The sequence below is a fragment of the Centrocercus urophasianus genome, unplaced genomic scaffold (genome assembly GCF_019232065.1).
Source record: "Centrocercus urophasianus isolate 14NV4802_14NV808 unplaced genomic scaffold, USGS_Curo_1.0 seq_10, whole genome shotgun sequence".
NCBI classification, from domain to species: Eukaryota; Metazoa; Chordata; class Aves; order Galliformes; family Phasianidae; genus Centrocercus; species Centrocercus urophasianus.
Window position 1 is genome coordinate 78,773,226 of NW_024884142.1, and position 27,972 is coordinate 78,801,197.

General features: G+C 38.5%; 2 protein-coding genes and 1 long non-coding RNA gene across 5 annotated transcripts; 2 read left to right on the forward strand and 1 right to left on the reverse strand.

The window, feature by feature from the left end:
* Positions 1-953: 953 nt before the first annotated feature.
* Positions 954-13,859, reverse strand: ABCG8 (ATP binding cassette subfamily G member 8). The gene is made up of 13 exons (XM_042826754.1): positions 13,449-13,859; positions 12,331-12,429; positions 11,464-11,620; positions 9,581-9,819; positions 9,072-9,204; positions 7,332-7,601; positions 5,576-5,741; positions 5,397-5,489; positions 4,337-4,533; positions 4,137-4,213; positions 2,400-2,667; positions 1,820-1,947; positions 954-1,731 (listed from the first exon to the last, which is right to left on the reverse strand). The coding sequence occupies exons 1-13, from the start codon at positions 13,842-13,844 to the stop codon at positions 1,594-1,596; spliced, it is 2,361 nt and encodes a 786-aa protein (XP_042682688.1). The 5' UTR covers positions 13,845-13,859; the 3' UTR covers positions 954-1,593.
* LOC122164653 lies at positions 10,832-12,826 on the forward strand. Its single transcript, XR_006170283.1, has 3 exons — positions 10,832-10,947; positions 11,430-11,658; positions 12,781-12,826. It is a non-coding gene; the product is annotated as an uncharacterized LOC122164653 (long non-coding RNA).
* Positions 13,733-27,859, forward strand: ABCG5 (ATP binding cassette subfamily G member 5). 3 transcript variants are annotated; one of them, XM_042826769.1, is made up of 13 exons: positions 13,734-14,074; positions 14,331-14,452; positions 14,884-15,020; positions 15,270-15,368; positions 16,319-16,451; positions 17,720-17,859; positions 18,934-19,063; positions 21,229-21,442; positions 21,689-21,927; positions 22,918-23,056; positions 25,452-25,637; positions 26,451-26,563; positions 27,575-27,859. In XM_042826769.1, the coding sequence occupies exons 1-13, from the start codon at positions 13,953-13,955 to the stop codon at positions 27,769-27,771; spliced, it is 1,971 nt and encodes a 656-aa protein (XP_042682703.1). In that variant the 5' UTR covers positions 13,734-13,952; the 3' UTR covers positions 27,772-27,859. The 3 variants fall into 3 exon arrangements, with proteins under 3 accessions (XP_042682721.1, XP_042682703.1, XP_042682713.1); XM_042826779.1 differs by having other exon boundaries at positions 21,689-21,894; XM_042826787.1 differs by lacking the exon at positions 26,451-26,563 and having other exon boundaries at positions 13,733-14,074; positions 27,575-27,733.
* The last annotated feature ends 113 nt before the right edge of the window (positions 27,860-27,972 follow it).

The following is a 27,972-nucleotide window of genomic DNA, read 5'->3' on the forward strand; positions in this document are numbered from 1 at the left end:
TAAAAAATTGAATGTCTCAAATATAATAAAAAGGAATAATTAAGAATCAAACAGGAAGCTGCTACTCTGACAATTTAATGATGCTGAATTGGACTGAAAGAATTGGCTTTGCCATTAAAAGGAATGAAAATCTGATAATTTCAAAATGGCACTAGGGTAAGATCAAGCGTATTCTTCCAAATCAAATGCAGCAGAACCAGAAAGAAATGGTAGGCTTCACCTCAGAAAAACCTTGGAGTGCTTTGGATTCCTGCTGCTGCCTGGAGCTGAAGCTGTTATTCTATCAGACCTGCCTAACATCTTTAGACTGGGGGCTTCCTGTGAATTTATTACTGTGTTGAACCTGTGGAAAGCAATGTGGCAGCCCTTCTTGCTAAATGGAAATAATATAACATTGATGCTCTTCCGTTTTAATCTCAGTTTCTTCTTTTTTATTATTATTATTAAAAATGAATAGATTTACATAACAGCATCCAGGGCATTAAAGCCAATTGCACTACGTGCAACATATCAGTAAATGGAAGTAGAATAGATGTACTTTGCATTTCTGATGTGAATGAGCACAGAGATGTGCATCCAAATGTTTAAAATCAAGCAAGCTAATCTTATAAATTGCTCATAACATCTGTACTCGTAATTTGCACCTGCACTTAGCATGACTGTGTGTGAATTACAGCCATTTATTTATTATTTTTCTGAGTACTGTGCCTTATGGCTGAACTTAATAAGCTGCACAAGTGCAGCATTTCATAGATTGCATCATTAGATCTTCAATTACCAGTGAGCAGTTTTGCTACTTCCTACCTGAGAATCTTAGGAACCCAAACTGGCACATTGCTGATTTGCACTGCCAGGGAGAAAGGTATGATTAATAACAATAAGTTGATGGGTATTTATGCTGTAAAAACAGACCCAAGGAGGTAAGATAAAAATATATTATAAGAAATCATATATACAATGAGAAAGTATTTATTTTGAGCACCAACAGCATCTAACTGGAACACAAGGGTGAAATCTTAAAACACTCAAACAATTAGAAACAATACAGGCTAATTAATACTTGAGTTTTTCATCCTTGCATGTTCTCTTGAGGCTTCGCAGTGAAATCTTCACGTTGCTTTCCTCTGCACTGTTTGTATTAGTGCAGAGTGTTATACAAGCTGCAGAAAGTAGTCTTTCATGTGTGCTGATCTCACCTCTGTAGGATCACCATCCATTCAAATGCTGTGTGGCCTGGAACATCAGCTATTACAGTGTTAGGTTAGGCCCTTTTAAATAAGTAGCCCATTGCTTAGGATATTTCAAGTAGTAGTTAACTTACTTAGGCGTCACCTGAATGTCCAACAAATAAAATTAAATTTAAAAAAAAGTCAATTTTATTGCAATTTGTCTGATTAGAGAACAAGCTGGCTTCCAACTGCTGGTCTTCTGCTGCCATCCTGTGGCGAAGTGGACTCACTTCATGCAGCACTGCTCAGCCACTGCCTGCTCTCCCAGCACTTCAGCAGTGCCCACCAAAAATAAGCTTATGGGCTTCCCACGCTCTCTTGCAAGAGACGCTGTAACCTGCTGCCCCAGCTTCATGCTTTGCTGTTACCAGTCTTGGTTTGATTTCTGCTTGATGAACCTTAATGATAGATAGTATAGAAGCAGGAAACAGAAAATATTGCCACCAACGATGATGTAGGTTATGTAGAGAGGCTCTGAATCCAGACCCAGAGCCTTGGTTACCTGTAACCCAGAGAACAGAAAATTAGGAACTGACAACATTTTTTTCTAATGGATTAATTATTGAGATTTTTATTAGAGAGTGACTTACAAGTCTTCCTGGAATTTTAATTGTAACGTTCCCAAAAGTCATATCATATATGGAATCAGTGAACTGAATTTGCATCATGCCTTGGAAATTCCATCTGAGAAAAGATACCTTAGAAACCCAATATGGAACTGGAAAAAAAAAAAGGCAGGAAATATGTGTATAAATAAGCAGAACTGCAGTCTTGCTTCCATGCATAACTTCTTGACAACCCGAGACCGTAAATGTATGAGAGTTTATTATTGGACGAAATATATTATTTTGTGGAGATGTAAATTAGGAGAAAGCTAATATCTATATCCATCAAATTCCTGCTGTCTGCTAAGCCTCACTGGAGTTCAATCTTCGTTTACTAAATATAATTCACCCAAGAGACCAGGTAACACTCCAGATTTTCAATAATGCTTTTTTGGACCAAACTTATCATTATCTTGGTTCCAGATGGAGAAACTAATATAAAATGAACTCCACTCTCACTCTAAAGGTGGTATTTTCCTTCATGAGACTCAGCCACACAGTAACCAATTGCTGATACAAACCACCAGTGTTACAGTTCGGAGGGATATTGGGAGATTTGTTTTACCTGTCCAGAGCTGTTCCAGGCTTATCACAAAACCACCACTCAGGTAGAATGAAGTGAAAAGGACATTGCCAAAGAAAGCTGAGAGCTGTAACGTTGGCAGCAGCGCTGACACCCAAAGTGCCATTGCACGGGCACTATATACAGCCAGCCACACCGAGAAGAAGTTCAGCAAAAAATGTTCTGCTTCAGGAAACAGATTTGTCAGCCAGTAGATGGGAACCCCATAAATTATAACAAAAGCGCAGTGCTCAGGAAGCTCCCCCAAAATCTGTTCAGGAAGGGGAAAAAAAAAAAAAGAGAGAGAGAGAGAGAAATAAGTCACACAACAATCACAAAATGTTGAGATGTGCCTTAATGTATTTATGAACTGTTTAGAAAACTTCAGGCCCCCTTAGAATGCAATTGCTATTTTTTCCATCGTTGTGACGATTCCTGTAACTAATCGTTACGTCACTAGGCCTTTTGTTACAGATTAGATATCTTGTTTTGTTACAGTTTTTGCTGTTTCTAAGAACTGAGGAGACTTTCCCTAAGAACTAGTGTGCCTGCAAGCAGGAGTACTGTTACTGACTATTGTGAGTCTGTGTTTTGTCCAAGCTTGGTTGAAGATAGCGTGACATCAAATCTAAAGTAGGTTATTGATCCCTTCTTTGTCCTAGAGGTAGTCTAGCTAGCATCTACTTACTTTGCTGTAAAAAAAAAAAAAAAAAAGTATGTATGCATATGTTTTGAAGTTTCTCAAATATCTGAAAATATATTAAATATGTGTATCTTTACATATATATGTTTATTATAAATGTATACATATGTATATATAAATTTATATACATTTTAATATATATAATTATAGATGTGTATATAAAAAATTACATATACAAAGTAAATATGTGTAGAAATACACAGCTCTACATATATATATCCCTGGACTATATACATATGTAGATACATGTGTATGTAAATCTATATACATGTATTGCTATGATTATTTTTTCCAAAGAGAGTTGGTACCATCCTCTAATACCAGCGTTGTAACAAATCACAACTACTCCTCTATGAATAATGTGCAATTTTTGTGACACAATGCAAAGAATATTTTTCTCTGGCAACCACTAATAAGCATTTAAAATCTTGAGCAGAAATGGAAACCTAAATTACAGATGCCATGGCAGGCAGAACTCATCTCACAGTGGCAACATCACAAAGAAGGGTTTCTTCTAAACCCTAATTCAAAAGAGAATATAATTTTTCTGAAGTCTTAGTAAATTTCCAGAAAATCTGGCTCTTCATGCATTTAATACATTTGTTTCTTGCTGATCAGTACAGATCCAAACAACTATTGGAAATCTAACGGCATTTTGCCATTTCTATTTTGCTATTGGTACAATTTAATATGAACACTCTGTTTTACAGATCAAAATGTAATCAAACTTTCAAAGATGCTCTAGTTAATGAAATAAGAAGTTATATAAAACTGACAAACCACTAAATTTGACTTCCATAGTTCCCAAGTTATGGCTGTAGAACCTCAGAAACCTCAGCCATGAGACATGGCAACAGACCTAAAATAGTGTGAGGTTTAATCTATTAGCACCAAGGAAGCAAAAATGATAGCCTTCGGTGCCAGACACAGAAGAAAAAAAGTCTAAAGTGAGCATGATTATTTGTACAAGGCTATGTGTTGTCACTGCTTATTTTCTAATCCATCTGCATGCATTTCCTGGCGATGCAGCCACTTACCTTAGCAAAGAAGTATGGGGTCACAGAATACATTCCATTTTCCAAGTCGTGATAAAGCATTGCTCTTTCGGAATGACCTACAGGGTAGAAACAAACAGGCTGGTTTCACCTTAGGGTTGCATTTAGTAAATGTAATTTGTCATTGATTAAAGAACTTTCTGAATTTGATTTATAACGTTTACAATAAAGTTCACACTTACATTTGGCAATAACATCCAAAATCACTGTGAATGGAATTAGTGCACCTAACATGTACAGCAGTGCTGATGTGTCACGAATGGAGAGTCTGCTTTCATGTCCATAGTACAAAAATCCAATTAATAATGACATGACAAGGGCCTCAAATCCATGGACTAGTAATGTTGGAAGATCTCTGAAGTCGTTGGAGACTTGACGACTAGGAAAACAGCAACATTAATCATAAGGTATTAATGCCAGTTACATTCAGATATATTGCTCCAAATGCTCTGCTAATGTCAGTTTGTTGAACTTGCTAACTCTGAGTAGGAATTTGTCTATTTGCTTCCAAACATTATTTGAGTGAATTAAAAAATAAATAAACTTAATTAAAGCTATTGAGCACCTGTAGTGTAGCTTTTCAGGTCTGAAATGCTGAAAACTTGAAGGAATTCAGTGAGGAGGAAGATGTGGTTTTGGAGATTCGGAAGCAATTATTTCAGTAAGAGAAGTGTCTTCTTTAAGGGCCTATAATAGCAGCTGATACTAGCAGTGATGTTCTGTTTGTATTAAGCAAGTTGGCTATATTTCTTTTGAGTACAGAAGCATGAATCTCAACTATCAATGTCCATCCATCATTGCTCTAATCACTGAAGCCTCCTTGGCTTCAAATCTGAGGCAGAAGCATGAGGATAGCAATGCCTGAGCCTACCACAAGGCTGCCCAGGCTTGCTAAGTGTTGAGTCACCTTGATTTGGCATGGAGATCAGAATGGAGGTACCCAAAACTGGGATGCACATTCCTGAGCCTGGAGGCTCCTGCTGCTGCCAAAACATGCTGCAATGTGATCTGGCGATTATTTTTGTTTGGAAGGACTCCTGGGGCAGAAAAAAGGAATGCATATAGGACTGCTGCCCTACTCAGAGGATTGGGGTGATCTAGTATAGCAACACCTCTGCTCCATAGCTTGCTATTGCTGGCCAAGCACTTTCAGCATGTTCTCACTTCACATTTTGTACTTCTTAATGCTTTAAAATACAGATGGACACAATATATAATTGTTTTAGTTGGCAATAAGTTTACCTTAATAATACAGTGAACTGTTTCAAGACTCCTGGTAACTGATCACTTGAATGGTATGGCATGTTGATAACCTCTTCTGGTTTTAAATGAGAGCTGATCAAAAGAAATTAAAAGGAAATGAAACTAGCTGAGGTTGTAGCAGTTATTCCACATTTGTTGTATGGCTCTGTTTTAATTACCTTTGCTTGCTGGTAGTGGTCACAACACTGTCACTTTCACTTGCTTTCCATAAGAAATCATCAAAATCTTTGATTTTTTCTTGGAACAAGCTGGCAAGAGTATTTGCTCTTTTTAGGCTTTCCATCTCCTTTTCTCTAGTGTGTTTATCAATACTGGTCAGGTCAACTGCAAGATATTATTTGAGACGATACTGTATGCTACAGATGCGATAAATATATGATGTGTTTAGAATCAGAAATTTCATCGTGAACACACTGACCTGTGTGCATAAATTAAGATACAATGGTTAAAACTTTGTTAGTCACTTCAGGTGGATACTGAGAAAGAGTGAGAATATTAACCAAAGAGGACATAGTAGCAGCAATGGTAGTTCATTTAGCTTTTCAAAAAAATGTTGTTATTCAACAAAATATTTTTCAAAATCTAAACTAACAGTAGTATTTTCCAGTGCTAACTTTCAGTGCAGAGTGACAATACCTGATATTTTACAGATGCTCTCTGGGTGAATCTGCATATTTGTTAACTACTATCGTTGAGCTGATCTTCTCCAAACCACACTTTAGCAGAAGTGCATCAGGAAAATGACTTGCAATCTACCTTATTTAACTCCTCCCTTCTGATGTGGTCCTCCATTTCTTTTATCCACCCCACTTCTGTATTTCTGTATGTTTCTGTATTTCTGTATTTCTTTCAGGTACTCCTCCTTGCCGTGGCATCTTCTGCCATTGTGTTCTATTTCTACCTTCCGTCTGCCTGTATTCTCCACCCTTCCTATCAGTTGTGGCTCTGTGCATTGCACTCAATGATCTTCCACCTTCTTTTCTCATCCCTCCCTGCCTCCAAATTGGTAGGGAGTTTGTCTCCCAAGGACTTTGTTTTCGTATGGGAGTAGCTGCAGGACTTCCTTAAGGTTGTGCAGGACTGCTCTGAACCACATTGGTGACAAAGGTCTTTTTTTTCAGGACTTGATATTAAGATTAATTTCTGTCTTATCTGTGCACAGCTGATAAGAACTGGCTGTCACATAGGCACGTCAAAGAGGTTACTCTGATGCATGGCGGTCGTTGTCCTTGCTAACTTGAATGCAAAGACCTGAGGGCAATAATGAAAGCAGCCAAGGCAGCCTCTGTGGTAAATACTACTGCCATTAGACCAACAAGGTGAGATTCCCTTTGAATGATGCAGGAAAAAAAAAAAAGAAGAATGATATGGATTTGGACTGTGTAGTTAAATTTCTTTGAGGAGAGGAATCAAAAAGTACTGTTCTATGTTTGGTTTTATTCCTCCCTTCCAATATGCTTTGTTGAACAGCACTCCTCTTTTCCATTTACTGTTCCAGGTGCATATTATTCCTCCCCCTGAGAAACTAGCTTTCCATGTGTTTCTTGAATCAAATTCAGAGAACTATCTACAGTAGGAAATTGATCAGCTCATCCAAGTCTTTCTCAGCGAGGGTAGAAGTTTCAACAAGCTGAAACCTGGGAATAAGTGTACTAAGCTTGTGAAAGAGTTGCTACATCTGGCATGGTTAGGAGGAGGATTTTTTAAAATTGATTTTTTCTACTTATTTTTCATTCCATTTCCTGTACTGACAAATACAGATTGTATAAAAAACCTGACCTTACTACAGTATTGATTTGAGTCAGTGATAAGGCATGTCTGAAGCAGGTCAATAAAAGTCAATGTTTGCTGATACACCCACAAAAGCAAATGACTTCTAAAAACCTTTTTTTTATGACAGTACTTGATACTAACCATAGAAATCTGCAGGATTGCTGTACCTTGGGCAGGGGTAGCCGAGTTCTGTGAAGTACTGGACCATGTCTCTAGCTGTTCCAGAATAGACAGTGACTCCAGAAGTCATCAGAAGAACTAAATCAAACAGTTGGAAAATATCTGACCGAGGCTGATGAAGTGAAAGAAGAACTAATCTGTTTCCTCTGGCCAGTCTGGATAATGTTATCACAAGGTTATGTGCTGTAAAACTGTCCAGTCCAGATGTGGGTTCATCAAGTATCAGTATTCCTGCCAAAGAGAGTGAGTTTAGCTGATTTGGAAAATATGTTCTAAGTGAAAAGTTATTAGCACATGAAATCTCACAGATACATTCCTTTTAAAAATTCTAAAGTGTATTCCATACTAGAATCATGTAATATTCAATCATGACAACTTTTTTTTCCCTCTGTTCTTTTGAATATAATAGCTAAGAGTAACTTTTAAATGTTGTCTTGCTCCTATTGGAAATAATGTTTTTTATCTCCATTGGGATGAAGATTTAAGTTCTTCATTAAACTTACATTCTTTTCTGCATTTCTTGTACTTTGTACAAAAATCAAGTATGTGAATATGCAGTAGTAATAGTTTTATATTCTAACTGCTGAAAAATTTAGATCTTACATTTATTACATTATCTGTGTAAATTCTCAGATTATTACTTTACATTGCTTCTCCTTACAACCTGTGGTCTATTTCATACCTGTTCACATCCACAAATGAAGACTAATGCATATGCTTAAATTTTTTGTTGTTGCTGTTGTTTTGCAAATGATTGCTAAAAACTTGCAAGGATTTTATTGCTTTGCAATGTTTATGTTGTTAAGGAACGTAATGACAATGTCTGTATAAAGACATTTTCTGTGATGAGGGAGATGACTTATGCTTGAAATGTAAAAAAGTCTTTACTTGAACTAATCTTTTTTTACTTTTTTTACTTGAGTGCCAGCACATATATTCTTAAATCTCTTTAAAAAAAAAAAAGGCTTCTGCTTTCATGGTAATAGCAGAAGTTTAACTCCATATAAACTAGAACTTTTCAGATCCATTTCCAAGTATTTCCAAGTGGAGGTAGAAGAGATGAAAAGAAATGTCAGGCAACAAGAGGCTCAGCCAAGATTATTAGTGCTGTTGTGTTGTTGTTATATACAAGGGCAAGTCGGGAATTCACTCCTGCAAGATCACTTGCAGATTTGGCCTCATCTTTTGCTTCTACTGAAGAGGATGGGCATTTTCTATTGGCATAAGCCAGCCATGTCAGAGTTGCACAAGAGCGCAATGTCTTCCTGTGCTGCCAAGAGAAGGACCTTCACTGTTAATATTGTACTTGTGAATAGGTCAGGTTGAAAGAAAGAAAAGCAATCCAAGGTTTATAAGAGATAACCAAGCCTCCAAAGTAAATTGTGGCATACAGTCAGGAAAAGACAAACCTCATGCAGATTTGCACAAACTGGAACACTGCTGTGAGGGTGACTTCTGGCAATATTCAGTAGTTTGATTGATGGTGAGTGGAGGCTTCCAGAGGGGATTCTGCCTGGCTCTGTCACTGCTGTTCCATTGGCAAAGCTGGCAGAAGGGCTGCTAAATATCCCTCCAGGACTCCTCCAGGGAGTCCTCCCTGCAAACTTATGTATGACTTTCCCCTGCATTCTCTTGTGTTCTCTAACTAATTCCCCCAGGGGTTTGTGGTGAGCACAAGGAAGTTGTCTGGGTTTTGCTCACCTGGGTTCCAGAGCAGCTGTACACCGATGCTCACCCTCCTCCTCTCGCCTCCTGAAATGCCACGGAGGTACTCATTCCCTACCCTCGTGTTTGCACACTGCCGCAACCGTAGCTCTGCTATTACATCTTCCACCTGGGGGAATAAAAATGAAACCGTGTACAGAAAAAGCTGAAAATAGTTAAAATTCATCCGGATATTATGGTGCTGTCTGATCAAGAGCCACTCGAAAACAAATCTTGGTTTTAGAGATATCATTAAAAATTGCTCAGCGATAAGCAACTTATCTCTTCTTTCAGCCTCCCTGATGCTTTCTCTAGATCATTATTTTTTATGCACTTTGGGACAATTGCTGGTTTCTATCTTGAAAATAAGAAAAAGGTTTATAACTCATAATTTAAATTTTAAAAGTACCAGAATAGCTGTTCTGTCTCCAAATACACTGAATCTATTGGGTAACTTCTGTCAGATGTGTTTTTGATAACTCTGTTTTTCCCGACAGCTCAATTACCCTTTTTTGCCTTTGTGAGTCCGAAAAACATTCCGGAAGGCGCAGCTTGGCAATGAACAATAGCGTTTCTCTGACAGTCAGGTGGGGGAGCAATCGATCATCCTGCCTCACGTGTGCAATGCATTTCTTGACAAGCTGGGGAGTGCTGGGTTTGTTGTTGATCATGATTTGACCAGACTTGATTTTGCCCCCATGATCCCGGCAGGTTATCACATCAAGCAAGGATGTCTTTCCGCCAGCTAGAACAATCAAAATTGGAAAATAAGTACATTTCTAGAACATTAATTTGAAAACTGATTTATTTATATACAGAAGTTTTCGTTCCCTAACTTCTTTTCCTAAACCCTCACTTTTGCTTTTCTAAAGCAACAAATACAGAATGGTCTTGAAAGAGAATACCGACACAGGACTGCAAGCTCATGCTCAGAAGATCTGTCCCCTCCAGAACAGAGGACACAACTTCAATCTTTGTCATGTCTCAGGAGAATTGGGTGGATGGGCTTTGAGGACAGCTCTTTGAATGTGAGAAGCAAGATCTCTCCTTGTCCCCCCAGTCACCTTTCTTTTACCCTTTGGAGAGATAGCAGAAAGGTGGAATCCTGGCCTGGCTGCAGGGCTGTCACCTAAACACTCTGCATGATCTTAGTTATTGAAAGGAGCTGTGGATTCAGAAATGGCAGCTGTAACATCTGAAAGACTAAGGCATCGAATGATTATACTGACAATAAAAATCTTAATCATGATCAAATAGAAATTACTATTATTTGAATAAGACAAAAAGTCATTTAAATAATTAAGAAAAGCTGGCTTATGTTCAGAGATAAGAAAATGAAAACAATGTAATCAAAATATTATTTGGAATTAAATAGCAAATGACTTTTTCCCTTATGCTGTATGATACTTGAGGTAAACACAGAGCTCTCTCATTATGATTAGATGTCATTTATTTCCAGATTTCCTGTTAAAAGATTAACTCCACACTTGTTTTCTAATGTGTACACTTTGAAAAGGAAATCCATCCATCTGTGAAGTATGTATTGCTCAATTTAAGAGTGACATATTGATTGCCATTGACATTGTGAAACTCATCAGCAGTTTAACCCATTTTACTAAGGCATTTGAAAAAATAGATGATAAACAGCTTTTACAAATAGTTTGACTAGTCTGCTAAAAAGGGTATGTGTTCAGTGCATGTTACCTTTTAACAGTGGTGTATCTATATCGCAGTATGTTATTTCATCATAAGCTTTTTTCATTTATTATGGGGAATCTCTAACGTACAACTTCATTTTCATTACAGGTATGTGCTCAGAAAAATTCCACATGACCATGGGGGAAAAAAAACAGAGACCTGTTTTTAAGACACTGTAAGTCAAACAGAAGAGGAATTATCTTCTTAAATTTTACATTAATTGATCTGAAGGTGGTAGTTTATCCTCAAAGGGTTGTTTGCATGCGAAGGGAATTGCTATTTGTGGCTATGCTCTACCAGTTGCCACTGATCTCTGTAGGATCTGGCTTCGTATCTGCTATGTTACTGGGTGAGCTCTGCAATCTACATTTGTTTATTTTTCATGAGAGCCGTGAAGCTGCTTCACGTGCAACAGAGGTGAGAGTGCAAACCACAGCGGCAGCAGGGAACAAAGAGCAAATATACAAGTCATAGGAAAAATTGGTTTTGAAAACAAATTCATAGTACATGTTTCTCCAGTATGATTCTTTGTTTTCTCACACTTAACTTTTTAATGATGTATTTAAGTGATACATTTCTATTAGTTGTTTCTCAGCTAGATTTTGCCATTCAAAGGACTGACGAGTATTGTTTTCAATTGTCTATGCTTTATCCAAGGGTTGATCAAATCATGAAACATGGTTGCTCTTACCAGTGCTTCCTATAATAGCTAGCATCTGACCACTGTGAACCTTTAAATTCAAGTTCTGGATTATTGTCACGTGAGAATCAGGACCTGAGTTCCAGGGCAATAGCAATTGCATCTGCGTGAGTTTCTCATACCACGGAATCTGGGATGCCAGGTTAACCTAACAAAGAATAAAAGCAAACAATAAACTACTTCACGGTAAGTGCTTTCAAATCCGTTACAAAGCAGAGAATTAGTTAAAATAATATTCCTAATATTCAGAAATACAGAAAAAAAATTCTCTTTGAGGCGTGTATGTTTTTCATCCTTTGCTCCTTATTTCTGTTAATCGCCAAAATTATCTGTCCTGTAATGTATTGCTATTGGACATTATTAATTTTTAATACAATTTAAAATTACTCAAAACTGGAAATTATGAAGCCTACTTCAGATGCCCCATGGCACAGAGAGAGGCAACAAATTTCACTAGTTTTCTGAAATCCTCCTTATATTTGTTATCCATGTCATCCTGCCACATCTCCTGCATACACATTCTTGCCAGCAAAGGCTCCTGCTATTTCTGGCTGGATGGAAAATCGCTCCACTTCCATCCTCCAAGGAGTAATTTAGCTTAAGACAGAGAAAATGGCCTATAAACTGACCTCTTCTCCTGTGCCATCCTCTAGCTTTACTAGATATGTTTACAGTGGAGCATGTAGCCAATGCTACAACCAAGAGCATGATCCTTCTTACAAAACTTCTGTATATTTCACTGTGCAACATTTATATGAACTTGAACTTTATTCTACTTCTAAAATAGCTTACAAAATGAAAGAAGAACTGCTGGATATGTTCCCTGCTCAAGGGAATTGCATAAAGTAGGGTGTTTACCTGGTAGTTGAGTTCTTTGACCTCAAGAACATTTGATTTTCCGCTGTATGTGAAATACAGGCTGTTATCTTCTTCAGAACAAAAAATACTGTCCTGGGCCTTGATGTGGAGAAAGCACTAGCTTAGTTACAACAGTTAATTGCAATACCTAAAGAGCTATTAAAATTTGATTACAGAGAAAAAAGAAATAGAGAAATAGAAATGGAAATATGTGCAATGGGATATACCAGTTTTGTTAAGTTTCCGTAGTACAAAAGTGCAAAGGGTTGAAATGTTACCTGTTAGCCAGCATGAAATGCAGTTTGTTCTAAAGATATGTCAGAGGGCCAGGTATGCTATGCTGTGCTCATCTTTCAGTTGAAATGAGTCTATTTCTGAAATGGAGCTTAAATCCTATGCCACCATAAGGAGATGAATCTAATCTATTCTATTCTATTTTTATTACTATAGAAGAAATGGGTGACTGTTGGAGTGTTAATGTCTACTGGATCAAAATGGTATGTATTGAAATTGGTACTTTATGGCAGCTAAAAATCACACGAGCATGCTCGTTATTTAATTCATCCATACTGTACCATAGTAACCTGAATCAGTTAATTCACCACTGCACACATACAGAAGATAATTTGCTGATGTCTATGCTTATAAAGAGCAAATGGTAGCTGCAAACAGTGAATGCTCAGTAAGAAAATGTTAATCATAATCAGACAGGGTATTAATTTAACCAACCAAAATATCCAGATACCCACCATCTCTGCTGAAGAAATGTCTTGTAAAATAATGGAGCAATGGCACGTTATCCTAAGTCAGCATTCAGAGATCATCCTAACCCCTGTGTCTTTTGTCATAACAGGGGCTAAGGCTCTTCCAGGGATTTATAGTTTGAGTTCTCATTTCACCCAAGTCATGTAACTTTCAGCTTCAGCTGAGGGCTGCTGGAAGAGCTCCATTCCCCTGTTTCCTGTCTAGGTACGCACTGGAAAGCAGCATGATACTAAATTGTCTGAAAAGCAACACTAAGACCTTGCCAGCTTTCTCTGCAGTCCTTGGAGGAAGCCTGGGCACTGGGCATTGCCTCCCAGCAGCCCGCAGCCAGCCCTCTCGCAGCTCTCACTCACCGATGAGCTCGTGCATGTGTCCTGGTTCCAGTTGGCACCTTCCAGAGAGATGTTCTCAGGGGCTTTCTTCATCTTGGCCTCACAGGACCTTGCTCCCTGTGCTGCTTCGGTGATGGGCTCCTGCAGAGTCGTGGGGAACCTTCTCTCCTTGCTTCTGAGCTTTCCAAGCACCTTCAGAGCAGTGCCCTGGTGTCTCTGCAGCAGGTGTGACCTTGTGGACTGGGAAATACTCCCCTCCTCCCAGACACTGACAACTAGGGGTAAAGGTACATCAGATAGGCGATTAGCTGAAGCTGCTATCAGTTGCTCTCTGAAAAAGAAAGTGCAGAGAGACAGTCTGTTTTCTTGTAGGCACTTCCCAGGGTGGCGGGTGCTGGGGGCAGTGAGTTGCTCCATTCTAGGAGGAGCGAGAGCTGCCCCCATCCCAGCTGAGGCATGGCGGCAGTGGCAGGCATCTGGCTGGTGGCGTGAGGGCAGCAGCCCGTGGGGCTCTGGTGCCGGAGGATGTCGGGCAGAGGGTCTCCTGCTCTGGAGAGGAGTGGCAGCAGTGGGCAGGCAGGCGAGACAGAGGCCGCGGCACAGCCCCCCAACTGCATCAGTGTGCAGGGGGTCTCCTACAGTGTCAGGTAGGACGAGGGATCCTGGAGCCGAGGTGAGCCCCTCCCTGCTGAGAGCTTCCCCGACCCCGGGAAAGGAGGGGAGAGGGCTGGGACAGGTGGGCTGTGGGCTTGGCCTTGGGCTGGTGAAGAACGAGAGCTGTGGAAGGGCTGCCCGCCTCGTGGTGGGGCATGTAGTGGAGATTTCTGAAGTTCTGTGTATGTGTGTCATGCAAAACTTTTTACTTCATCAATGTTTCTTCCTTTCTGATATTTGTTTTCCAAGAGAGAGTGTTGGCCCCTGGTGGAAAGTTCCTTTATACCATACAAAATGGACTCGGCAAATACTTAAAGATGTTTCATTTCATGTAGAGAGTGGCCAGATTATGGGGATTTTAGGAAACTCTGGTAAGTTGTTCCTCTATGTTCAAAGAAATAAAATCAGAGTTATTACGGGTGACTTCCACAGTAGTCTGAACATGACTGAGGTCTGTGCTTTAAATAATGAAATTGCAGCTGTGTTAACCCCTGCTTTGTGAAAACGTGACACTTGGTTTCCAGAGTTCTATCTTCTGCCATCTAACTAGCAATTACAACTTCAATAAAAGATAAGGTTACCTCCAAATGCACATGTTTCACGATAAAGTGTGAATGTGGGAAATAAATGCTAATCACACTTATTCTAGTTTCCCAATTGCTTTCCTATTACTGTCATGTTAAGACTTTGTTTAATGCTTTCTTATTTTCACATGTCTCCATCCAAGTGATGTCGTTGCTCTTGAGATTGAATGTCTTGCAAAATTCATCTCATCATGTGGTTGATTTGTTTTCTTTGAAAGGATCTGGGAAAACAACACTCCTGGATGCAATATCAGGAAGACTGAAAGATAAGGACAATTTTTTTGGTGAAGTGTATGTGAATGGGCATCACTTGAAGAAGGAACATTTTAGAGATTGCTTCTCTTATGTGCCACAGGTTAATCTCCACATTTGTTTGTGTGTACTGTGATTCCTCTTCTGTTAAAAAAAATACAAACAAACAAACAAACAAACAAAAAAGGTATTTGCTACTGTAAGGGTACAGTGTATTCCCACCGCAGTTTCACTAGTAGTTTTGATACAAAGCAGTCAATAAATTGCATGAATGAATTGAGAGACTGTGAGTAAAAGCAGTATCTTAATTACTACTGGACTAACTGCTGCTTGTTCTTCACCTTTTTCTTAGAATGATGCTTTGCTAAGCTTCCTCACCATAGAAGAGTCTCTGACCTACACAGCTTTACTTGCTCTTCAGAAGTGCTCCAACAACTTCATCAAGAAGAAGGTCTGTGTATTATCATCTTCTGCTAGGAATGCAGACATGACATCATGAAATGCTTTTACTGGCAGCACTTTTCATCCATGGCTGTGGTTTATATTTATGCAGTTTCATAATCCTTATTCTGCAGCTGGAGAGATACCCTTCTGCTGAGCAATGAGCAGGATAGACTCCCTAATGCTCACCACCTCTGCAGGGAGCTTGTGCCTATTTCCCAGCAAATATCTTGGAACAAAACTTTGGCTCAAAGCTGCAGCAATTACTGCTGCAGTAGATGTTATTGGCACGGAGTTCAGCTCCCATTGGCCAACTGGGAAACCCAGCTCACTGTAATGCTTAAGGCTGTGTATGCTGGGCAGTCTCTCGAACAGCGGAGCTGACACTAAAACTACTCTGGCTTCTTGGGGAGCTCTCTTGCTATGCAGAGCAGCCCTGAAATGCACCATTCTACTGAGCTGCTTGCAAGCTGCCTTTTCGATAAAATATGCATGTTTCTCATCTACTAGAGGGTGCTTTTTGTCCTCAGCTCAGAAGTTCCTAATCAAAGGTTCTTGACCTCTTCTTTTTTCACCCATTTTCCACTCAGTATTTTGTACTTCTCCAGAATTGATTTGCCTTTCTGCTCCCTTATTTTGGAAGCCATACTAGCACGTTATTCTTAATGTCTAGCCTCTGACCTCATCTCTTAATGTCATGCAAAGCTAAAATTCTACTCATTTTAGAATATGTAGAAATGAAAAAATATTTGTAAAAGTAATTAGAATACTGCATAAAAAATAATGTAATAAAAATCAGGTCCAAATCCTTCCAATTACAATGGGTGCAAGCAACACTCTGGGAAAGTCTTAGCTTAAAATTATGCCTTTTTTTTTTTCCCTTCAGTTTTTGTTTTTCTGAGTATCTGAGTTGGTATCTGAGTTGAACACTGGTCTTTCTAATTTGGAATTATTTTTCAGGTCGATGCTGTTATGGCTGAGTTGAGTCTTAGCCACATTGCCAACAAAATAATTGGAAGCCAAATATATGTAGGAATTTCTGGAGGTGAGAGGCGTCGTGTCTCAATTGCAGCTCAGCTATTACAAGATCCCAGTAAGTACCACAAAGAGGATTTTGAACATAAAGTAGAGCAGTGCTACTTTGTGCTTCTGCCATGGATTTCCTTAGCCCACTTTAAAATACAAATACATTTTTTAATCTGTAATTCATTAAAAGCTAGCCTAGTAATGATGGAGATGGATAAGCCATAATTCAGGTTTGTCATTAACCTATTATTGGTCTTGGAAAGGAATGAAATCTAAAATCTTAAGGACTGAATATGCATCTAGACTCTTTTACCTCTTTCTGGGCTTGCCCTTCCCACATGTGCAATGTTAGTTGTGACATATTTATTTGTGGCTTATGGAACCAATTAGAGCCCTACGTATCCAAGCACTGAGTCTTGCAGTGGAGCAGCTGACATTGGGCCATCTATGTGTGTACTCGATGGGGTCAAAAAGGCAGTCTGCACATGAACTTTGCTCACTTGGAAAAGAAAGAAACAAAAGAGAGTCAATTGTTCAGGAGTATAACAGCTCTCATGTGGTCTTTTCCTTGATAAGAAGCCAGATGTTGATACACACCGTGCTTCCATGTGTCTTAATTTTAGTGTAAAGAAAAAAAGTCTAGTGAATGAAAATTGAAGCTGAGTAACAGAGAATTAAGCTCATAATGTAGTAATTCTGTGTGGATAAACCTAAAGAGAAAAATCTTCTTTCCTATATTTAAACCCTAGGATTGAACTGCCTTTTCTGTGCTATATATCACCTACGTGAAACTAAATGATTTGACTGTAATTTTTACCCTTCCATATGCAATAAAGCTGTGAAGAAAATGCAATTTAAAAACTGCTTTCATTTATAGAATTATACATCCCATATTCTCATGAAACTCTCGATTGGTTCATAATTAATTTCATTATCTGTATATTTAATTCAGATCATAAGTTCTAGCTAAATATTTCAGCCATATTCACATTTGTATACATTTTGAATTTTACCACAATTCTCAGAAGGAGGTGTACATTAGACCTATTTTGCTAATTTATGGATTTCACTTGAACTTAGAAAAAAATCATTATGTTCTTATTTGTTGTGTAGTTCTGTATGTTCTTATTCCCAGTAGCTGAACCTGAGCCATTGAAGCTAAATAAAGATTAAATACCAAGCCTCAGTAATGAATGTGCATGCTCTGTGTTACACACAGGACTTCACATGTACAGTAATTTCTATAGCGTTTTTCAAGTTTGCTTCAAATGCAGAAGTCATAACATTTGCTCTCAATTTACCTGAGTTTTAATATTATTTCTTACCATTAAACAGAGGTCATGCTGCTTGATGAACCAACAACAGGGCTGGATTGCCTGACTGCAAACCAGATCGTCTCACTGCTTGTGGAACTTGCACACAATGACAGGATTGTGATTATCACCATTCATCAGCCTCGCTCAGAACTCTTCAGGGTAAAGGATATCTACTCAGCATTTGATTTTTTTAGCATCCTTTTTAGTATTTAAGTTCTTTTGAGAATAAAAGGGCAATATCAAGTATAGGTGTGTTAAAATTCTCTATAACATTACCCCGTGTAAACATAGGCTTGTCTTTAACTTTACAGATCTGGCCTTCTGCCACTTGCAGTGCGTATTAGGATACACACTGCTCTGGGCCACTAAATCTGACACAGTGTGCATAACCTTTGTGTTATGCTGCTATCCAAATCAAAACACTGGGAGAAGCCATTTAAATTCCCCATGTGTGCTGGCACTGTGAAAACTAGCATTTTATTTATTGTTACAAATGCTTGCAAATCAGGATGAAGCCATGATTTGGAATACAAGTGGAAAAAAAGCTTTTATTTCAAGTTTTCTAGCTTCACATAGTTTGTGTGGCATGGTCTTCCTTCCCAAGACTGTTCTGAATTTGCACCACTCCATGAACGCAAGGCACTTCTCTGGCTGAATAAATTTAGTGTGAGTGATCACAAAGCAATTGCGAGTGATGGTGCTCTTCTGGACTGGAATTGGTCCTGGTGCTTGCTGAGCACAGCTATTGGGAGCCCTGTGCTATCAAATGTATACCCAAAGAGCAGTGCTCTTAAAGTCCTTAATGCTTCAGGATAGTTTTCCCAATAGTATGGGAATTTTGCAGACTGAGATTATTAAGCACCAAAGGAGGCAAGTCAGTAAGTGAAGGTACATTAGAAGTGAAGTCAGAAGTCCTCAGATCTTATTTCTGTTCTTGGATTAGCTCTGTACACTGCTGGCTCCAATAACACTGAGAAGCACTAAGAGCTTACAAGAGCTAAGAGCTCTTACTAAGAGCTTTTAAGAGCTTACAAATGTGTCATCTTGCATAACCATAGAGAGGAGTGATAGAAAGGACAAACTTCCTTTGACAGAAATATACTAAGGAAGTTTGAATGTGTCAAATCTGTTTTTCCCCTCAAAGCATTTTTATTACCAAGACAGTAGCTGTACTCAAGAATTAATGTGCTTCTTCCCAGTATGTATTGCTACAATCTTAATTTGCCCCCACAGTTATTTGACAAAATAGCCATCATGAGCTTTGGAGAAATGGTTTTCTGCGGGAACCCTATGGAAATGATCACATTTTTTAGCAACTGTGGCTATTCATGTCCTGAACAGTCAAATCCTTTTGATTTCTATGGTAAGTTTATCTAAGTTGTTCAGGTAAAGTGAACAGGTTTTTTTTTTTTCCCAAGATAAAGATTTTTCCATAGATAGGAATGTGTTTGAATTTTTCTCTGACTCCACTCTGAGTTGTACTCAGCTCAGAGACGAAAAGAGGACATCCACATGTGCATGGATAACATGAAACAACAAAAGTTTGCAGTAGGAATGAAACACAGCAGAAAGGAATAAGCTAGCAATGAAAAATAAATTTTTGTATTTACTAAATTTGTTAAACCTCTGGGTTCCTGATGGCATGTCTCTATGCCTATCCATTGAACATAAGGTTATTAATTTGATCCCAAAACTGTGGAAAGCATTCATGGATGTTTTTGATGCCAAAAAAAGTGAACAAAGTCATTGCCTGTTGGGTAGGATAGAAAAACTAGAAAATGACCAGGGAGCAAATGCTGAGATTTCAAAAAGTGCTGGGAGTTTCTAATACCAGGGTGAACTACTTAAGTAGAATGGACAGATTCTTCTGGAGATGATGACAACAGGCTGTTTGCAAAAGCTTTGAGTTCTGTTCTACTAATTCAGGATGGAAGAAGTATCTGTAGCAGATTTTTAAAATGAGGCTTGGATCCACTGCAGGGCATCTGTGTACCTGACCTCTGTGGAAAAAACGAGTATGTCTATGCGTACATTTGTGTGTGTATCTTTTAAAATCTGGTATGCAGGCTGATTTCTGACAATAATAGCTGAACGTTAACCAGAGAATGTGACCAATCAAAAAGCTGCGTTCAGAAAAACGGCACATTCAGAGAAGGCAGTGTTTTTCTATTGTCTAAATGGCATCCTAAATTGAGAGAGAAGAGAGGATGGTTGTTGACATGAAGCTGGAATGGGATGAAGCTGAAAATACTGGTGTGACAGCGAGGATAATTTTGTCTTCATGAATTTGAATAGTCTTCAAATGCATAGATGATTTGAGATTTAGACCCACCTTTAAAACAGCCTGGTAAAGAAAGTACTGCATTCTTCAAATGTCAACCTTTGAATGTGACAAGAAAAGGAAAAAATATAGTTTAGAGCTAAGAATCATCAGAATATTTAGTCTTCTGAAAATTGGTAGTTTATATTTTTTGTGTGGTTTAATGATGTGAATGAAGGCACAGATTCTGATATCATTTACACCAGCAGCAGAGGAAAATAAGATCTTATGTATTGAGCATGGGTTATACTGTTGAAACATTGCATGCTTTGTATTTAATTAAAAAAAAAAAAAGAAAGTACAAAAACATGATAGGCATTAGCTCTTTGGTATCGTGGCTTGTCTATTTCATCTTTTTTTTTTTTTTTTTTGGAAACTACCTGGTTGTCATTTGTTTCCTTTGTGTCTTAGAGCAAGTCACGTTCAGCTGCTTTTATAAAGTGTGGCCCATTTTTGAGTGTTCATGTTTAGAATGAAGTCTTCAGTTCACTGTTAAGGGCAGTTTGCTAAATTCCAGTTTTCAGAACACTAGCAAATATTCATAAGGATTCCAGTTTTGAGGACAAACTGAGACTGCTGGACAAGGGCTGCAGATACTCTTTTCTCCTGTAAATTTGTCTTTTGAAAATGAACATAGCATTTTAAAACTGCCATGTAAGGATGATACAAACCTTAAGAGTAGATCACCTTTCATCCTCAGCTGGGAATCCGTCTTGTTTCAGTAGCAGTAGCACTTCACAGGTGTACAGGAAGAAGGGTGAAGGTCTGACTGTGGAACATTTAAGTCCTTGCATTTCCACATGAGCCTTGAGGGTCCTACAGAGGCCACAAAACAGAGAGATTTATTGTGGTTGCACAGTCGTTCATTCATTCTGCTTGAAATAGAAAGGAAGTAGGAAAGGAAACTTCATTCGTTTCAGTCAACCTTTTATTTGCAGCTTTTAGGATAGAGGCATGGAAAGGTTTGTTGCAAGGGAGGAACAGATAGAATCATTATAGAGTCATAGAATGGCCTGGGTTGAAAAGGAATCAAAGATCATCTAGTTTCATCTCCCCTACCATGGGCTTGCAACCATTAGATTAGGCTGCCAGAGCCACATCCAGTCTTGTCTTGAATGCCTCCAGGGATGGGGCATCCACAACCTCTCTGGGCAAAGATTATATATGATATGTGATGCACATATGCTAAATGTTTTGTAAATTTACAGTGGATCTGACTTCTGTGGACACTCGAAGCAAGGAACGTGAACTTGAAACCTATAGCAGGGTTCAGGTGATTATATCAGCTTACAAAAACTCGGAGATCTTTAGGAAAGTACTGGAAGCCATTGAGAGAACAAGGTTTATGAAAGACCTTCCACCCATACCATTCAAAAACAAAGACTCACCTGGTACCCTTCCCAAATTATGGTTTCTTTTAAGGTAAGACTTTTTTTTTTTTTAAAGAAAATCATTTTTCTTTGTTCTCCTTATTTACTAATCTCTCAGGCTTTTTTCTGTTTGACTCAACAGACTTTTTTGTTGTTTTAGTCTATCACTTCGCCTGTCTGTCTTTTATTTTTTGGAGGAATATTTTGTATGTAAGATTTGTTCAAAGCTAAATGTCGTATGAGCACATGGTCAGTCATAACTAAGAGGTATATTGCTATTTTTTTGTTTCATTAACAGGAGGATAACAAGAAATTTCTCTAAAGATAAGATGGGCATAATTATGCGTCTCCTCCAGAATCTTCTGTTTGGCTTGTTTGTAGCATTTTTCCTTCTTAGACTAACGCCTGAGCTGGAAAAAGGAGCAGTACAGAACCGCGTGGGTTTCCTCTACCAGTGCGTGAGTGCTCCCCCCTACACAGGGATGCTCAATGCTGCTGCCCTTTGTGAGTTTCTGTCCTCTACTATTGCAACAGCAGGTATTGCTGCCACTATTTTGTAACTAGGAGCAAGTAGCTTGTGAAGATCGTCATTTAAAGAATTCCTACAGTTTTAGGTAATTCAAGAGTTGATAGGGAAGCATGAAATTCAAAAGTGAAGCAACAGCAAGCTTCACAATGCAGAAGATTAATACGTCCAAGAAACTCCATGTTCACTGCGCTTAGTGAAGCAGCATGCCCCTAATCATAGCACTATTTGAGTTGAAAGGGACTCTTAAACGTCATCTGGACCAACTGTTTATTGCAGGAGAGTTGGACTAGATGACCTGCAGCTCGATCAAGTTGCTCAAAGTCCCTCTAACCTGACCTTGTATGACTCCAAGGACAGGGCAATCCCCACCACTTGTTTTCACAGCTGACCTGGATATGGGTACATTATTTTGAAAGCCTGTGCGTAGCATTAAAGGACAAAGTCTAGGTGTAGAATTTACAGCCTTAAGTAAGATCAAACACAAAGACAAGGAAAGGGTGGAAGTACAAAACAGTCTTGAGGGCAAGGAAGGATAATTAGGTTTAAGACTATTATGTGATGATTATGTTTCTATTAAAGGGTTTTTCACTTACAGCTACCATCGATTAGTCACACAAAGACCAACAGTAGTTTGCATTTACAACCCTAAAAACTGTTCCGCTCATGTCAGGAATGTACACTGCTGACATCACCTTGAGATCAGAGCACGTCAGTACGTTATCCAGTGGTGGCAGCTTTTCCAAGACTTTATTTGTATCTGCAGAAAGAGAAGAGTGCATGCTGCCTCCTCAGACCTGTTTTACTCAATGTAGAAAATTCTGCAGGGACCAAATTTTGCAGTCACAGTGGGAAGAGGGGAACAGGGTGGTTTAAACAGAACGTTTCTGATAAATGCACAAAGCTGTCTCAGTGCTTAATGTCAATTTTGTGACAACAGGTCTTGGTCTCTTTATTTAAATATTATTTATTTCTTATATATTTAATCGTATTTAATCCAGTCCCAGCTTTACGTGCTATCAGCGACCAAGAAAGCAAAGATGGCTTGTATCACAAGTGGCAAATGCTTTTAGCTTATATCATACATATCCTGCCCTTCAGTATTCTCAGCGTGGTAATTTTCAGCGTCTTTATGTACTGGTAAGTACTTGTACCATCAAATGGATTGTTGTTTTCTTCTTGTACCTATTTCAGTTCCTTTGTCAGCAGTAAGCTTCCTTGCATGGCTTAGTGCTGTTTTCTCTCAGTATGATCACAGAGAAAATTTAAGGAATGATTATGCAATTCTAACGCTTCTCTTTCAGGCAGCGTTAAGATTAGATGTACACTTGTAACAGGAGGTGTCAGATAGGATCAGGGAGTTGAGTGGCCCTTAGGAACTCGCTAGTCTTGCTGAAGACCAGTTGAGTTGCTGAGGTATTTGCAGAAAGGCTTTGTATTTCATGTAGGTCAAACTTTGAATGCACATACACACAAAAGTAATAACAAGTGAGTATGTAAGGCTGGCAGAATTGGTTCTCGAGATAACTATTGTAAAAGATGCAATGGATGCAGGAGCTGTTCTGCTGTAGCTTTGCAGCAGGATACCATTGTTAATTTGAAAACAGATTAAGTAAAATTGCATAAAATCCCATCGACTGTTGAATTAGAACTTCTGCACCAGGAGATAATCTGCCAGGGGGATCCTGCAATAGTTGTTTTCCTATCTAGAAAAAACATGTGAATACAGATCAGTGTTTTTCTTTTTCCTCTTGCTCTGTAGGAGCTAATAAAGGGAGGTGCTCAGGCACATAGGCATTTACCACCTCGTTTTCATTTGGGGTCCCAATAACTGGTCTGCAAGGTTTCTGAGATGAAAAGACTAAAGCCCCAAGACAGAAATTTCCAATTTTCCAGGTTTGAGGACATGTGAGCATGATTTTGGTTTTGGTGTTTTTTCTGTTGTTGTTTTGTTTTGGTGGGGTTTTTTGTTTTTGTTTTTTGATAGGTTGGGGCTGATATGAATAAAATTTCCCTAGGTCCCCTTAACTGCCTGGGTGTGTATTTCTGCACACTGTTAGTGCTGCCTGCCTCAGGCAGTACTGCCTTCAAAGTCCTGTTACTATTTCCCTTGAGCAAGTGCTGGGATGCACTCTGCTCACTCAACCACTTGCATTGCTGCATGCCAGTGAGCCAATTTCTGAGGATGGTGTGATTTGGAAAGTGTATTTTAGGGTCCCTGATGGAAGGTCTGTGGAGCTCCTGAGAGTCACAAGTTACTGTTTGTCCCAAGCTGTTTGTCACTCATATGACATAGATATCATATGATATAGATTTTTCTAGCTGGAGAATATTCTAGCAGTTTATATTTTCCTACCATTCTATTGCTCTGATTTTCTCTTCTCTGTGTTGATTTTTTATTCTGTCCTTTTCGGTTTTCTTCTCTTTCTACACCTATCCCAAATTTGTGAGTCTCTATCTATATGGCTCTGTATTAGAGTGTTTCAGAGAAGGGGAAAATTTAATGCTAGGAGAGCTTGGAGAGCTGCTCTGTCTGCTCTCATCTGTCATTAGAGATTGTTAAATACCTGCTGGCTTGCTGACTGTTTAGTGCATGAAGAGTCAATGTTCATGTTTATAATAGACTCTCAGCATTACATGCTACAGGAAATCCTGTGAAAAAATTAACAGCTCTACTTTAAGGCCATGGTTTGGGTGTGGTGGATTGTAAAATATGACAGAGTCCTGTGACTCTTGATATTCATTTGAGCAATGAATATGAAGTGTCAAGTAGCTGCCTGCTAGCTAAGCAGAGCACATGGTATGTACTGGTATGAGGCAATTTTGGAATGAATTATAGTGGAAATGTAGAATGCCACTGTGTAATTACAGGTTTTATCATCTGTCAAGTTTGCCAAACAATTGCTAGCTTTGTTCACTTTTTAGTCTTTAGGACAAATTGGAGGGGGACAGTTTTCCTTAAGCGAGGGAAAAGCAAGGAACAGTGTGTAGTGTATTTAAGAATGTAAAAGTATGGAAGATATTGCATTTGGATGAATCACACTTACAGGAGTGGTGAATTCAATGAGCCTTCTATTCAACTAGGATGAGTACAGCTGTTTTTACAATTACGTGTAAGTGCAGAAGTGCAAGATTCCATCTGTTAATTGTCTGCATAAACGTGTTCTTTAAATATATGACCTATAAATAACTCTTACTGAATGGGCTCAAAGGAGGAGGATGTTAGCTGAGGGGGTCATTAAAGGCATGGTGGTTATCTTGATGTAACACATTTTTTCTACGGTTACATCTTCACATAACCCTCTTTAATCTAGATGGAGAAAGCTCATACATCTGCAGTTACGTCATGAATTTAAGTTGATGCACTTTTTGTTAAGGCTCTGTCAAACATGCAAAAAGCTAAGGGATAAACCCTTAATGAGCAGTGATTGCAGAAATGAATGAAAACAAAAACAAATGGTACTTTCCAAGTCTCATCCCAAACCAAACTGTTTAAAAGTATCCCTTGTTTCATTTGTTGTTTTTTTTTGTACAGGACTATAGGGTTGCATCCTGATCCTTTCAGATTTGGAATTTTCTTTGCGGTTGTCTTTGCGTCCCATGTAATTGGTGAACTGCTCACCCTTGTGATGCTTGGGGTTATTCAAAACCCAAATATAGTCCAAAGTGGAGTGGTGCTGCTTAACTCAGCAGGTGTGGTAGTGGGAGCTGGACTCGTAAGGTAGGAAAACATTTTACTTCATGATGGTGTTGATGTTAAAATACTGATAGATGAGTTTCAAGAAAAATCCGTATTGCTTCAGAGCAGTGATGCAGAGGAGAAAGGGAACAAAAGTACAGCCATTATCTCCAGAGAGGAAAAACTATCTAATCATGTTAGACTTTGTACTAAATACACACACACAAATAATAACTTTAGATATCTGCAAAGATATTAAAATGTTTATTTATTATTGCAAAATGGCATATGACTTGGAGATAAAATTGAGCAATTCAAATCTATTGGCTCAGTTGAATTCTTTTACTTATGCCAACATGATTGTATGAAATGCTGTCCTTATTAGCGAATTCTACCAAAAAAAAAATCCTACCAGTTTTAATAATTGCTGGAAGTTTCACACATTAGTTTTAGTTTTAGTTTTGGTTTTAGAAAAAAAAAGTTGTTCTCAACAATTTTATTATAATCTTCTTCTCCAGTTTCGTCATTCAACTTTTCAGGTTCCTTTTTTGATTTGTGTAAACTCAACTACATACAAATATTAAATCAATAAACAGCTTAATAAATGTGAAGGAACATTACGATGCACCAACAAGAAGTTAGGACTGAATGTTACGACGCTGTACCAATGTCAGAGAGAACTTTAGTTGCTGTCTCATTTAGCACTGAAATAAAACTCATGTTTGAAAAGCTGACATTTACAGCCAAGAATTCTTCCTGTAACTTTCCTACAACCAGAGAGATTGTTTCAATTTAGGGCAGAACTGGTTCTTGGAATGTAGCAAATGACAATTTAACTTCTCTGTTTCTTAAAAGGACCATAGAAGAAATGCCAATGCCTTTTCAAATACTCAGTTTTCTCACCTTTCAAAAATACAGCAGTGAGATTCTGGTAGTCAATGAATTTCATGGCCTAAACTTTACTTGTAGTAAGTATTCAGAAGTATTCCTTTCCTTCCTTGAACAACAAAATTGTCCTGATAACTTAAAGAAAACTTGTTGTTTAAAACATCCTGAACTTTCTGATTAGGAAAAAATGTACTGTAACTCTGTATCTGCAAGGTAGATAAATCGTCCAACTATTTTTTTCAACCATTCCTCATTCTTTCAGTTTTCCATCTTTTTCTTCAGCTGTTCTTTTATTCTTTTATTATTTATGCACAAATAGAGTAGCGATAGGAAGAGATGGTACAGGATCGAATATCGGTGCAGGGAGTGCACGTAACACCCAACCAGACATTTCCTCTAACTCTAGTGAGGCTTCAGTTCAAATATATTAGCATGGCAAATATTGAGCAGCTTTGCTCTGTCAGGCTGCGCTTCAGTGTTTGTGAGCAAGGTAAGTGAAAGACATTACAGTCAGGTTGGAAGGATTAGAAGGATGATGTGAATCTGTCAACGGGGGAAAGCTTTGAGCTATCCTTCAGCCATGAGATATTTTGGGCTTTGCAGGCAGGTGCTTGTGCTTCTCTCCAAGGCTACATATCCTTCATGCACTATTTGTCATCAATCTATCCTGCCTCCCTTCATTAGAAAAGTGTAGGTGGCAACTGTTTGAATACAACCATAAAAACAACTGTTAGAAAATGACTCCATGACTTTGGTAGTAGTAATTAACAGCTGATGTTTAATGGGAATGATACATCTATCATACTGGCCAAAGTGTGGCCCCTCTAGACCCTTCATTTACTTGGTATGAACAAAACAGAAAGCTCTAGAGACATTTTCTTTGTTTCTTCGAATAATGTGGCCTAGATTAACTGCAGAAACACACAGTATGACTGTTCTTAACACCAAAAGGGTGGGAGCTGTAGATGTGGGCTTAATTCATCATTAAAATAACAAGCTAGATAAGTTAAATGTATGAACCTAGATAGCGAAGCCTGAGTTTTAATTTTACTGATTAACTTACTGAAGGAATTATCTTTTTCTTTCGACAGATGGAGACAACGGTTCCACTACGATAAATGCTGCATGTCCAATCACTCGTGGCATCGAATTCATTGAACAAAACTTTCCTGGTGCATTATCCCGGTTCACAACGGATTTCCTACTGCTCTATGCTTTCCTACCTGTACTTACCATTATAGCAATCTTGAGCTTCAAAATAAGAGAGAAGATTATTAGCAGGCAGTGAAAAAAGGTAGCAGTACTAACAAAGCTTCAAAGCTTGATCTGCTGGATTTTATAAAGAATTTAAGCAATCAAACACATAGAAACACCTTCCCTTGCTTGATTCCAAGTAACATGAAACATCTTCCCTTGCTTGATTCTAAGTAGACACTTTCCGTCTTAAAAAACAACGTTCTAACAAGAGTGTGAATGACTCCCTGCTATT

Excerpts from the sequence above, each read along its gene's own strand:
- ABCG8 (XM_042826754.1), bottom strand. The coding sequence starts at position 13,844 with ATGGAGCAACTCACTGCCCCCAGCACCCGCCACCCTGGGAAGTGCCTA. Across the intron at positions 4,214-4,336 it reads TTTGGATGTTATTGCCAAAT|GTCATTCCGAAAGAGCAATG; the intron begins GTAAGTGTGAAC and ends TCTACCCTGTAG. Across the intron at positions 1,948-2,399 it reads CCTGGAACAGCTCTGGACAG|TTCCATATTGGGTTTCTAAG; the intron begins GTAAAACAAATC and ends TTTTTTTTCCAG.
- ABCG5 (XM_042826769.1), top strand. The coding sequence starts at position 13,953 with ATGTCGGGCAGAGGGTCTCCTGCTCTGGAGAGGAGTGGCAGCAGTGGG. Across the intron at positions 21,443-21,688 it reads AAATTATGGTTTCTTTTAAG|GAGGATAACAAGAAATTTCT; the intron begins GTAAGACTTTTT and ends TTTCATTAACAG. Across the intron at positions 26,564-27,574 it reads TGGCCTAAACTTTACTTGTA|ATGGAGACAACGGTTCCACT; the intron begins GTAAGTATTCAG and ends TTCTTTCGACAG.